Source organism: Cervus canadensis, chromosome 4, assembly GCF_019320065.1.
Source record: "Cervus canadensis isolate Bull #8, Minnesota chromosome 4, ASM1932006v1, whole genome shotgun sequence".
NCBI classification, from domain to species: Eukaryota; Metazoa; Chordata; class Mammalia; order Artiodactyla; family Cervidae; genus Cervus; species Cervus canadensis.
In genome coordinates, this window is record NC_057389.1 from 55,733,736 (window position 1) to 55,746,835 (window position 13,100).

Consider the following 13,100-nt stretch of genomic DNA (forward strand, 5'->3'; position numbering starts at 1 on the left):
TATTTTCTAATCCAAGTTTGGTTGAATTTGTGCATGTGGAAACAAGGACATGGAGGGCTGTTTTTCATTTAATGCTCACAATAGCCACATGAGGTCAGTATTACTTAATTTCCACTCAATTCCCAAGTTCCAGAGAAGAAAATTAAGAATTGGTGAAGGGGAGTCATTGGTTAGAGTCACTCACTCAAGAAGTGGACTTTGGCAAGAACAGAATTCAAACCCAGGCCTTTCTGATTAGTCCCCATGCGGACTCCAGAGTCTCCAGAGTTAACAGACACCTGCACTGGTTCCCTACAGAAAGAGTAACTCTGGGGGGGTGGTGGTGGCTTACTTGCTAAATTATGTCTGACTCCTGCGATCCCATGGACTATAGTCCGCCAGGCTCCTCTGTCCACAGGATTCTCCAGGCAAGAATACTAGAGTTGGTTGCCATTTCCTTCTCCAGGGGAGCTTCCCGATCCAGGGATTGAACCTGGGTCTTCTGAATTGCAGGCAGATTTTTTAAGGACTGAGCTATGTAGGAAGCCCAACTGTGGGGAAACAGGCCCAATTAAGGTCACTTCCTGGACCTATCAGCCAACTGACTAGCTGCTGACTCAGTTCAGTTCAGTCGCTCAGTCGTGTCCGACTCTTTAGCTTATTATCTAAAATAATAAGTGTTTGGAGATGGGGTGGGAACCTCACTGAGAAACATCTGCAATCCTCAGGCTGAGATGAGATTTCCAACTAAATTAAAAAAATAAATAAAGCAAAACAAACAAAAAAACCCTACACCAACAGTGAAGCCAAAGTACAAGTACCCAGAACTTGTGTTAGCTGCACAGTCCCAGCTCATCAGGGTCTCACCAGAAAATGGAGCCGCAGCGGGGCCCAAAAGGAAAGGGGCGAGCCGAGTCAGGGGAACTGCAAGACACGGGCGCCCAGCTGCCTTGGGATGGCGCGTTCGGCATGTTCTCATTTCTGTAAAATATAAGGATCTTAACGAAAATTCACTGAGGATGTAGTCTAAACTGTTAACACGATTATCTCAGGATGGAGGAATAGAGGAGACCAAGAGTTTACATTTTTCTCTAGTTTATACTGCTGCAAAGATTGATCTTTTTTTTTCCCCCTAGGGGCAGAAAAAAATCCAATTATATTGAAAACAAACAAACAAAAAGCAGTACTATCTAGGTAAAGAAATGGTATCTAAAAAAATAAAGGTCGGAGCCAAGCTCAGCCCTAGAGGAAGCGATTCTGCTCTTCCTTCCCGGCCTCACCCCCAAAACTGAAAACCTGGTCCCAGAACCCCAGCCCGGGGGACTGCATCCCTGGGAGCAAGCTGGAATCCCCCTCCCGTCTCTCTCTCCCACCAAACCAGTCTCCAGGTCCCGTTTCCCACCAACCCCCTCCGCCGCCCCCCGGGCCTACTCGGCCCGGAACTACTCGGCCCCGGAACTCAGATAAGAGTGGGCGGCCCTGGCCCGCGGGGCAGAATCTTCCGCTGAGCCGCGGCCCCTCGGAATCAGCCCCGCAGACCGAGCGCGCCACCGCGTGACCTGCAGCCACATGACCCGCGCGGGGCGGGGCTGCCGGCGCTGTCTCTGCAGCCGCCGCGGGAGGCATCGGCGTAAGTGGGGAGCGGGGTCCGCGGGGACGCTCTTCGCGGGCGGGGTCCGGGCGCTGCCCAGCCTCTGGTACCCCGGGGCCGGGATTCCCAGCGATCTGCTTGGATCTCCTCCCTGGGAGGGCGATGGGATTGCCATTGGGATGGGGGAAAAACTTCGGTCGTGGGGAAAACCCCATGAATCGCAGACCCAGCCACCTCAGCCTCGGGCCTTCCCACTCTGATTTGACCGCAGTGCTGGGGGAGGAGTAAACGCCCTAATTCCTGAGTTCTTTGGTGGAAACAGGATTCACAAAGCAAGGCCGGCCGGTAGGAGCACCTCTCTCTGGTACTGAGAGAACACACCTCTCCAGTCCCCCACCTACTCTAGTGATCGAAGATGATCCCGTGACCTGTTTAGTGAGGAGTTGTTCAAGGGTAGAGCATAGCATCTAGCCAGGTGAGGGTCGTCAAGAAGGGGAATGGGGGCCTGGGTCGAGCTACAACATACTAGCCAACATATTATGTTGAATACTATGTGGTTTACAGGCGTTTTCTCATTTAATATTCACCATCATGAAATCTCTCAGGTAGGTGCGCTGTTGTCCCCATTTTCACGTTAAGAAAAAACAGGCTCAAAGAACTTGGGTCCTTAACCGACGTCCTGCAGTGATAAATAGAGGAACCGAGATTAGAACCCAGGTCTGTCCCGCAGCAGCGCCTCCTGCTGGGTGGTGGAGCCACTTGGCCCAGCTTTTTGATATTCCTGTGAACTGAAAGAGCGTTCCTCTTCCTGGCTCAGCCTACGGGCTTACCCCTCCATCCCAACCACCTCCACCCCTTTCTCCTTATGGCTTACCAATGATTCTTTCTGTCACCTGCCGCTGCAGGACACGATGAAGCTCATCATCCTGGACCACTATTCTCAGGCCAGTGAGTGGGCGGCCAAATACATCAGGAACCGCATCATCCAGTTTAACCCAGGGCCAGACAAGTACTTCACCCTGGGGCTCCCTACTGGTGCGTTGTGGAATGGGGAGAGTGGGCAAAGGCATTAGGGGCTCTCAACGGTCCAGGTAGGTAGGCTCATTCAGCCAAGGAACTGCAAGGAGGGCTCTGAGGTACTGCCCCTATGAGTGAACAACTCCCCTGCGCCCTGGGCATACAAAACAGAGGACCTAGCTTTCTCTGGGGTTGGTTTTGTTGCTGCCTGCTCCTTAAGAATCCTGGAGTAGAAGAGATCTTGGTTAGGCATGAAAAACTTTGATTTTTAGGCTATATTCTCTAAATCAGCCCTGGGAGCCAAGTGCCCTTAACAGAATTAAGTCCTAATACCTTAAGACATACATTTTATGTAATGAATTAATTTCTCTGCACCTATAGTGCTAGTAACTAAGCACCGTCTTTGGAAGAACTGAGAAGATAGTCACTCAAAGCAATTCTGTAAGGCTTAATTAAACATAGAACCTAAGTGAAAAACAGTCCCAATTTCTTTGGAGAAAAAATCAGAATGCTGCCTTTATCAGAGGATATTTTGACTCTAGCTCATCAAGGCAAATGTTCTGATTATTTCTTTCAGAGGTGGGGTGGATTTGCCTCAGTGGCCCAGATACTACTGGGTGAGTCTTCAAGCTTTTTCTATATACAGCCAAGTAATAAATATTTTACACTTCATTGGCCATACAGTTTCCACTGCAACCACTTAACTCTGCCCTTGTAGCTCAAAAGCAGCCATAGACAATACATAAATGAGCATGGCTGACTGCCAGTGAAACTTTACCAACACTGAAGTTTGAGCTTATATAACTTTCATATGTCATAATATTCTTTTGTTTTTTAAACTGTCCTTTAATTTATGAATGCTACAAAAGCAGGCAGTATGCTAGATTTGGCCTGTGAGCTGAAGTTTCCCCATCTCTGCTGGAGAGGTTTATGGGAACAGTATATGCAGGTGCATGTGAAACCACTAACATCCTAGACTAGGATGGGGCTACACTAACATCCTGTTTTCTAACTGTACAGCCAGGCTAGATTGGAGTCTGGGCTTCTGCTGAAACCCCTCCCCATTGCCCTGTCATTTGCAAAATAGATCCAGCCCCTCAGAGTGGTATTCAGGGCCATTGAAGACATGGCTCCTTCCTTACTATCACACTTGAACTAGCACAGCATTTCCACGTGGGTTCCTTGGACTATTCCTTCTGTTAGATGAAGCACCAGTCAGGGATTTGGGTGGAAGCTACCAAAACCTACTCTGGCTAATTTAAGAAGAAAAGGAATTTATTGGCTAGATAATGGGGAGCTCACAGGATCAAACCAGTCAGTCCTAAAGGAAATCAACCCTGAATAGTCATTGAAAGGACTGATGCTGAAGCTGAAGCTCCAGTACTTTGGCCACCTGATTCGAAGAGCTGACTCACTGGAAAAGACCCTGATGCTGGGAAAGATTGAAGGCAAAAGGAGAAGAGGGTGTCAAAGGATGAGATGGTTAGATAGCATCACTGACTCAATGGACATGAATTTGAGCAAACTCCAGTAGATAGTGGAGGACAGAAGAGGCTGGTGTGCTACAGTCCATGGGGTCGCAAAGAGCCAGACACAACGTAGTGCCTGATCAACAACAACACACAGGACTGATGGGAAGGCTAGAAGTTTGGAAAATGGACATAACGAAGTTCAGGGGGAGGACAGGGAAGCTGTGTAGCTCAGGCATAGCTAAGACCATGTCACAGGGCCAGGCTGGTTATTTTGTGTGAATGGGGCTGCTGCTGCCATTCATTCAGCAGATATTTTTCGAATACCTGCTGTATGCCAAACTGTTCTTGATGCCAGATATACAGCAATGAATAAAAAGAACACAAATTCCTGCCTTCCTAAAGCTTAAATTATAGTGGGAGAGACAGATCATAAACAAGTGAATTAGCAAAATACAGAGTAGATTGGATGGTGGTAAGAGGGAAGGAGAAAAGGAAGCAGGGAAAGTGATAGGGAATGTCCAGGAAGGGTGGGAGTTACAGTGTTGGATATGGGGGCAGGGAAAGTCTCTGAGTAAAGGCCCTGAAGAGGTGAGTTAGCTGTGCAGATACTGGTAGGATAGCATTGTTGGCAAAGGGAACAAACCCCATGTGCAAAGGCCCTGAGGTGAAACTGCTTGAAGCAGGATTCCTAAGGCAGGTGGGAGGCAGCCAGGGGCCAGGTTATATACAGCCTTTGTTAGGACTGGTTATTATTCAGAGTGAAATAAGAAGCCATTAGTGGGTTATGAAAAGAATGACCTGGTTTGGGTGGGGCTTTTTTCTTTCCATCTTTTTATTTTTAGCAGTTTCACATATTCAGAAAAGCTGAAAGAATAGGTACCATTTACCTGGATTCACCAGTTAACATTTTGCCATATTTACTTTCATCTCTTGTGGCTCATGTTCTCTCTCTATACATACACACACTCCTTATAAGCGACTTGAAAGGTCCAGAGATCCTCTAAGTCTTTTACCTCTAAGTCCTTTAGCACATAACTCCTCAGAATAAGGACATTCTCTTATATAACCACAATACTATTATCATACCTAAGGAAATTAAAAATCATTTCACAATGTCATCTAATACACAAACTATATTAATTTTCCCTCTAATTGTCCACATTTATTATTTGTATTTTTTAAAAAATTAATCCAATGTCCAGTCAGGCTTCATGCATATCTAGTTTCTTAATCTACAGCAGTCCTCTTGCCTCTTTATGGGTTTATGACTGACTTTTTAATGAGACTGCACACAAGAGTTTGCTCCTCCAAGGGGAAGTCTCCCCGAACCCACAGGCTAGCCTGTACCACAGCTGACATTACGTGGTGTAATGTGACCCCTCCCCTAGACAGTGAGCTTCTCCAGGGTGGCTGCTGAGTCTGTCACTTCTCTGCATGCCCATAATGTACCTCTCACATACTGGTTGCTCAGGGAATATCGTATTGGTAATTAAGTCTGACATTCACTCAGGTGCTAATCACAGTCATTTCAATCATCAGTGTTTTAAGTGCTAGGGATTCAGCAGTGAACAAGACAAACATAGCCCTGCCCTCCTGGAGCTTACAGTCTAGGGGGAAAATAGGTTATTAAACCAGCAACTTAATGGATGGCAGTTGGGATTGAGCATTAGGTAGGACTTCAGATATCTGACAGGTATTCCTAGTGTAGCATCCCTCATTCATTCCTGGTTGCCCTCTGGGCTTCTAGGAGTGGGAGGCTGAAGGGGGTTCATTGCTGTGGCCTCTCTTGCAGGGAGCACCCCACTTGGCTGCTACAAGAAACTGATTGAATACTATAAGAATGGAGACCTGTCCTTCAAGTATGTGAAGACTTTCAACATGGATGAGTATGTGGGTGAGTCTTTGTCTTTCACAGTCTTACCTGATTCCAGGAAAGTCGTACTCCTCGCCTTACAGATCAGCCAGGAGAGGATTGGGGACATCTCGGAACCAGTGACATTTGGTGGTAGGCTCAATTGGTGATACCATATCCTCCAGGCCTTGGTTTCTTCAGCTATGACATGAAGCTAATGAAGCTGACTTTTTGGGCTGTAAGCATTAAGTGATATAACAGATGTGGAAGCTTCTTGTACAGAGCAGACACTTGATAAACTTACAGAGCAGACACTTGATAAACTTTAGCATATTGCCCCTCTGTCTCCTCCCCAACTCCATGCCATTTCTTTCTGGAACAAATGGCTGCAGGTGGGATCTGGGGTCCCATGGCTGGGGCGTGTCCCCCAGTGTCTGTGTCTGGACTTTCTACTGTTCATCTTCCAGTCCCCTTCCTGCCACGTATACCGGGAGGGGAGCTGAGACTGGTGTCCGTCCCACTGATGAAAAGTGGCACCTTGGACTCCTGTCACCCTCTGTACCACCTACCATCATCTTGTAATGGTTTCACTTGAAAGATTCTTTTTTTTTTTAAGTGTGGTAAACTACACATAACATAAAACTTATCATCTTAACTGTTTTTCTGTGTACAGTTCGGCATTACATACTTCCACACTGTTGTGCAACCAATTTCCAGAACTCTTTTCATCTTGCAAAACTAAAACTCTAGCTATTAAACATCAACTACCCATTTCCGCACCCCAGCCCCAGCCCTTGCTGCTGCTGCTAAGTCACTTCAGTCGTGTCCGACTCTGTGCGACCCCATAGATGGCAGCCCACCAGGCTCCCCCATCCCTGGGATTCTCCAGGCAAGAATACTGGAGTGGGTTGCCATTTCCTTCTCCAGTGCATGAAAGTGAAAAGTGAAAGTTGAGTCACTCAGTCGTGTCTGACTCTTAGCAACCCCATGGACTGTAGCCTACCAGGCTCCTCCGTCCATGGGATTCTCCAGGCAAGAGTACTGGAGTGGATTGCCATTTCCTTCTCCATACCCAGCCCCTGAAACATGCATTTTAGACATTCTTCTTGATTGAAAAATATCCTCTTTGGGAAGCCCTGAAATTAATTCTCGCCAGCCACCTGGTGTTCAAGTTGGGGTTCAGGCTGAGCAGGGTGTAACTGGGAATGAATGGTGGGGTAGGAGGCATAGGGTAAGGGGTATGCTTGCTTCCTTCCCTAGATGGACCCAGTCCTTACCCCCCAGGAGGCTAGCCCACCTCTAGAGGCCCAGAATGACCCTGGCCTGCAGCCTCTGGGCATTCCCCTGTGAAAGGAGATCAGAATGAGGGCCTAGTCCCATGGTTATGAGCAGACAAGGATACCAGCTCAGCCTATCCTGAGTGGCTGGAGGTAGGAGGGCTGGGGCTCCAGCCTCCCTGATAGGCTCTTCCCTGAAAGTGTCTCTGGGGGTCAGGACGTATCCTGGCATCTTTGGGAGGTGGACTCTGGCTCAGCCTGGCATGACTGAGTGCAGCCATTGCCCCACAGGCCTTCCTCGAGACCACCCAGAGAGCTACCACTCCTTCATGTGGAACAACTTCTTCAAGCACATTGACATCCACCCAGAAAACACTCACATCCTGGATGGGAATGCAGCTGACCTGCAGGCTGAGTGTGATGCCTTTGAAGAGAAGATCAAGGCTGCGGGCGGGATTGAGCTGTTTGTTGGAGGTGAGCTCGACACTGCAGCAGGTGTCCAGGGTGGCTGGAACACATGAGGAGGACAAGACCCATGCCTGTCTCCCAAACAGCTTCCTCTCTGTGCCAGTGACAGGGGTCATTTGTTAGCCTGAGGTGGCAGGGAAGGCACAGTGGGAGCCCCTGCTGCTCAGAAACTGTGATATGGGGCATCTCCTCTTCTTCAGCGTCTTGCCTAAAGTGAGGTATTTGGATTCGGACTCAGATTCTTTCTGTTCCCTAGACAGAGTTTTATGGATCAGTCATGGGAACTGGCTGATCAGTCAAACATTAAAAATCAGAGACTCATGTAGTTCCAAAAGACTCTACCGTCAACCCCTGCACACTATAAATAGCGATTGAACCCCAGAGTTTTGTGACTTGCCCTGGGTCAGCCAGTCAGAGCAGCAGAGAGAGGGTGGGGACCTAGGGTGTCCCTACCCTGAGTTGCCCTCTTACACTTCCGTCTTTCATGGCCTCTGGAGTCACCCACAGCGGGTGGAGGTGGGAGGCTGAAGTTGAACAGTTTTTTACTGCTCCAGATTTAACCCTTCTTTACTTCAAAGTGGGGAGGAAGAGGCTAGGAATGCTCATGTTTTGAGATATTATAAACCTGGCAGCCCCTTTCCAGGCCCTGTATATGTTTTACTCAGTGTGACTCTGTCCAAGCAGTGGGACCCAGGACTAGTGGCAGACGAGAGAAAAGTTACACTTGGATGATCTGGGGGGCAGATGCTTTTTGAACTGCTCCCTCCTTAGCTTTCTGAGGGGGTTAGCAAGTTAACAATGTGTGTGTATGCCTCAGCTAGAAACAAGGGGGGAAGGTACCTTAAAGTGTACCTTAACTGAATGAGGTAAGAGACACGGTTTTCAAGGATTTTTTTCAGACCCTAAGTGAGGAAGGAGAGATTGTCCATTCTTGAAGTCTTGGATCCCTGGCACCGACAGGGCTGCCCCGTCTCTCTTGGGCAGGCATCGGCCCTGATGGACACATTGCCTTCAATGAGCCGGGCTCCAGTCTGGTGTCTAGGACCCGTGTGAAGACGCTGGCCATGGACACCATCCTGGCCAACGCTAGGTTCTTCGATGGAGATCTTGCCAAGGTGCCCACTATGGCCCTGACGGTGGGCGTGGGCACTGTCATGGATGCTAGAGAGGTAAGGGTGCAAGGGGATCACAGGCCTTTCACTGGGGTGCTAGACTTGTCTTTTTGCTGTTAATTTTAACTATACAAGTACTACCTGAATTCACTTTTACTAAAAATGAAGACATTATAAATAAGGCTAAAGTCCCAACTGAGACCCTTTACTGTACTCTTTCTTCTCTGGAAGTAACCGTTCCTCCCAGTGTGAGGCGAAACCTTTCAGCAGTGACTGCCCAGGAAGCCGCAGGCTCCTAGTCTCTGCTTACCCAGCACCACTAATGTCAGAATATGAATTTGTACCTGTCCAGGCACTGAGGGGGCCCTCTGGTTCCCTGCAGTTGGTGGCGGTCAGTCACTGCTTGAAGGGAGCTCCCCCTGCAACTGCAAGATGCTTGTGCTTATAGCCCTGTGTGCAGAGATTCATAAATGTGGAGAAGTGTGATGGAAATAGTATCTTGACCTGAATTTAGTGAGTCTTTCTATAGAAATCTGGGTATCATTCGAATTTTTTGTGATTCCAGTTTCCTTACTTTCATTAGAAGCTTTTTCTCTTCATTTCTGATATATTCAGTGAGAAGCAGCTACAGAAATTTTAGCTTCAACTTTCCTTGCCCAAGTCTGTACACAAACATGTAAATCAGTGAAAAAGGTTCCCTGTCTAAAATGAGCTTTTGTGAAATGATCAATGGCAGCAGATTCCTGTTGGGAAACCTTGATCAGTACCTAGGGAGGTCATTTTGCTGGTTTTGGTAAATACTGTGGTTTGAGGGCTCTTCCTGCAGGTGCAGAAAGGACCTGGGGCTGGGAATTCTCTTTTTAAAAATGAATTCTGGCGTCCTGAACAAAGAGTCACATTTCTCTTTGTGCCTCTGTTTTTTCATCTTTCAAGCAAGGAACAGTAGATCCTGCTCACAATTCCATGGTACAAGTAAATTACAATGAAAGGGTGTATGGAGAGCTATTTATAATCACTTTCCAACACTTAATATCTTGATATTTTAAGTGTCAAGGGGAGTCTGTGCCTGTTTTACTTAGGCAAAAAGCATTACTCTAAGTCACATGAGCAGGTCTAATACTCTGAATTGAAAAATGACCTTAGGGGCAGCCTTATTGGGATTCAACTTTAGCAGCCATACAGATAACTCGCACCATTGCTTCCAAGGCCTCCTTGTAGGCAGTGCCGATGGTGGCCCCTCTTTTTCAGTTTGTCACTGAAAACTCACCCAGCCTAGAAGCCCTGGGACCTAGTGTCAGAACAGTTGGGATAAGGTGTGGGCCTGTGTGTGCACGGCACATCTGTCCACAGGGCACTTTCACAGACGTCATCAGAGGTGCCAGAAGACACAATTACGTGGTGGTCAAGAGCACGGACTCTAGGTTAGAAATGACCTGGGGCAGGCTACTTAAACCCCCATCACAGAACCTACTTCCTTATCCTAGAATGTAGGGATACTGACGCTCCCCACTTCAGGCTACTTGTATGATAAAGCACATAGAGGGTGGAGCACAGTGTGCCCTGTGCTAATGACTTACAGTGACATAAAAACAGTCCTTACGATCATTTTGGGTAGCCAGACTAGAATTCAGGTGTCTAGACTTCCAGTTTCGCTGCTCTTTCTCCTCCATCACAGGCTTGTTTTCTGATCCCCAGGTGATGATCCTCATCACAGGTGCTCACAAGGCATTTGCTCTGTACAAGGCCATCGAGGAGGGAGTGAACCACATGTGGACCGTGTCTGCCTTCCAGCAGCATCCCCGCACAGTGTTTGTGTGTGACGAGGATGCTACCCTGGAGTTGAAAGTGAAGACCGTCAAGTATTTCAAAGGTGAGGGTGAGGTGGGTCAGAGAGTAGGTAGCCAACTTCAGATGTGCCAGGAGTGAAGAGTGGATCTAGCTTGCATGCTCTGGCAACTGTAATTCACAACTGTGATTTAAAAAAAAAACAAACCCTCCTCTCAGAATACAGTTTTTTCTTCCATCCATGACTGTAAGGGTCCATTTTTGGAGACCTGCTTGCTCTGAGAAGGAGAAAAGAATGAAATGAAAGTTGGAGTTCTAGGGTAATTTGGTAAACTCCTTGCAGTGATACTGAGCCTCAGGTTTTTTATCTTTTCAGATCTCATACAGGCCTTTTACTTCTAGTCAAGGCACTGAACTGTCATGAAGATCTTTTTTCTTCTACTTTAAAGAGGACACTCACTGCTTCAAACATGAAAATCCTCATTTACTGAGTAGGCAAATAGGAATTTGTTCTTTGGTGAACAAATGGCCAACTTATAATGGCCAAATGTCCTAGAGACTGAATTTATAAAAGTCCCATGGATTCTAGCATTCAATAGGAATAACAAATTCTTTTCCTATTCTTAGGATGTCTATCATTTGGGCCCACAGAAAAATGATGATGAGTACCAGTTCTAGGACAAAATTTGAGAGCTCCTGGACGTTACTGTTGATAATGGAACTCTGCCTCTACCTGCATTAACAACTTTCGTTCTTATTTTTTGTAGGTTTAATGCTTGTTCATAACAAGTTGGTGGACCCCTTGTACAGTATCAAAGAGAAAGAAATAGAGAAAAGCCAGTCTTCTAAGAAACCATACAGTGATTAGCCTGTGCTAATCCTGGTATCAAGTACCTCATTGGGACAGGCAGATCTTTCTGGAAATTGTCTTTAGGATGACAGAATTGTATTTCTTTAATCTAGTATGGTTACTCCAGATAAGTGGGCGAACTGTTCTTGGCTATGCAGCGTGGAGTTTGGTCATGGAGTTTAGCTACTTGTTTGTAACTTACTCTTAATCAGGAAAAAAAAAAATCCATAATTTTGATGTCTGCCCCACTGACTAGGGGTTTTTAGCTTTTTGTTCTGTCTCTGACACTGTTCACATGTATACTACATTCCCATCAGTAAGCTCTACCATGTGCACTGATTCTCAACTGGGGAGGGAGTTAAGGGCTTATATATATTGGACAGAACCTCTTTGGAGAGTCTTTAAAGTCCCCCTTGAACAGACCTGCCCCTTATTTGAGAATCACTGTTTTAGATTAAGGAATAAACTAAAATCAGTATGAGGAAGCAGTCCCTTTGGTCAATAACAGAGGCCATGGGAAGGAAACTATCCCTTCCTTTCTTTTCCCCCCACTCTTAGAGTTGGCCCTTCCTTGAACTCAGAGGACTCTGAGGGAGGATTTGGGTGGGTGGGGCTAGAGAGAAGGCTTTCTCTGATAAACTCAGAGCCTAAAGGGACCCACCCACATCACACTCCCCTCCCACAGGGACCTTCCAGCACTGGAAGGCGGAACATTTTCCCCACCAGAGTCCTGTGTTTTGTTCCAGAGTCTCACTGTGGAACCTCTCATACACATGGACGAGGTCCACAGGGGCAACAGACACTGTCAAATTCAAAGCTGTATTCAGCCAAGGTTATGGGGCCAGGGCAAGCAGCTCAGTTGAATTTAGAAACACACAAGTGACATGTTCTACACCCCTAAGAGCTGAGTGCCCAAAACATACCAACTTCTTTTGAAGTTGCCTAATATTCTTTCCCCACATAAAACACCCTATCCTAACCCTCGTGGGCTCCTGTGGCATGGCCTCATGTTTCCACAACATCAGGAAACACAATGCTTTTGCCCCTTTCTCCTTTGTTCCTTGATCACAAAATGAGTCTACTGCTCTTTCCTCTTACTTCTATGCCTTGACGGTTTGGATGCTGCCTCCTCCTCCCTGTTTTTGTGCCAGTTGGAAGCTGCTGCCACCTCTTTTCTGGGAAAGATCTTTCAGAGCCTGGCTCAGGCCTCTCTTTAAGCGCTGTTTTTGGTACCAGTGTTTTACCTTTAGCTTTTATACGTGATTGTGCTGCCATTCGGTTTTAAGCTAGTGGATCAATGGACTTGTTTACAATGTGCTATTTTCTATTAAATCCAGTATTTTCAAGTAAAATGTGTCATTTGTGGACTTCCTCTCCCAGAGGTCAGAAGCTGGCCTGGGTTGATATTTCTATGTTTTGAGAACAGCTAGTGAGTAAAGCATCACACTCACTCCTCATAGCAGCTCAGCAGGAAGTCACAGTCACAGCAACTGTTGATCTCTTCTTCAAACACCAGAGAGGAAAATAACCAAAATATTTCACAAAAATGAGGTGCCTGTGTGAAAAAATGGTAGGAATGAACAGATGAGCAATAAATGGTCAGATTCTGGCTCTGCTTGACACCCAAATGAATATATGCCTGTTAAATAGAATAAGGCAGACTTGTGACCAGGAGGGATGTATCAACTGCAAGGTAT

General features: G+C 46.8%; 1 protein-coding gene across 2 annotated transcripts; it reads left to right on the forward strand.

Moving 5' to 3' along the window:
- Positions 1–1,105: 1,105 nt before the first annotated feature.
- On the forward strand, positions 1,106–12,755 carry GNPDA1 (glucosamine-6-phosphate deaminase 1). Of its 2 annotated transcripts, XM_043465154.1 has the most exons (7): positions 1,106–1,609; positions 2,476–2,605; positions 5,852–5,953; positions 7,480–7,662; positions 8,641–8,825; positions 10,464–10,638; positions 11,321–12,755. In XM_043465154.1, exons 2-7 carry the CDS (start codon positions 2,482–2,484, stop codon positions 11,419–11,421), a joined length of 870 nt encoding a protein of 289 aa, XP_043321089.1. In that variant the 5' UTR covers positions 1,106–1,609; positions 2,476–2,481; the 3' UTR covers positions 11,422–12,755. The 2 variants fall into 2 exon arrangements, with proteins under 2 accessions (XP_043321089.1, XP_043321091.1); XM_043465156.1 differs by lacking the exon at positions 2,476–2,605.
- The last annotated feature ends 345 nt before the right edge of the window (positions 12,756–13,100 follow it).

Coding starts and splice junctions, on each gene's coding strand:
- GNPDA1 (XM_043465154.1), top strand. CDS start 2,482: ATGAAGCTCATCATCCTGGACCACTATTCTCAGGCCAGTGAGTGGGCG. Junction 2,606..5,851: donor CACCCTGGGGCTCCCTACTG/GTGCGTTGTGGA, acceptor CCTCTCTTGCAG/GGAGCACCCCACTTGGCTGC. Junction 5,954..7,479: donor CAACATGGATGAGTATGTGG/GTGAGTCTTTGT, acceptor ATTGCCCCACAG/GCCTTCCTCGAGACCACCCA.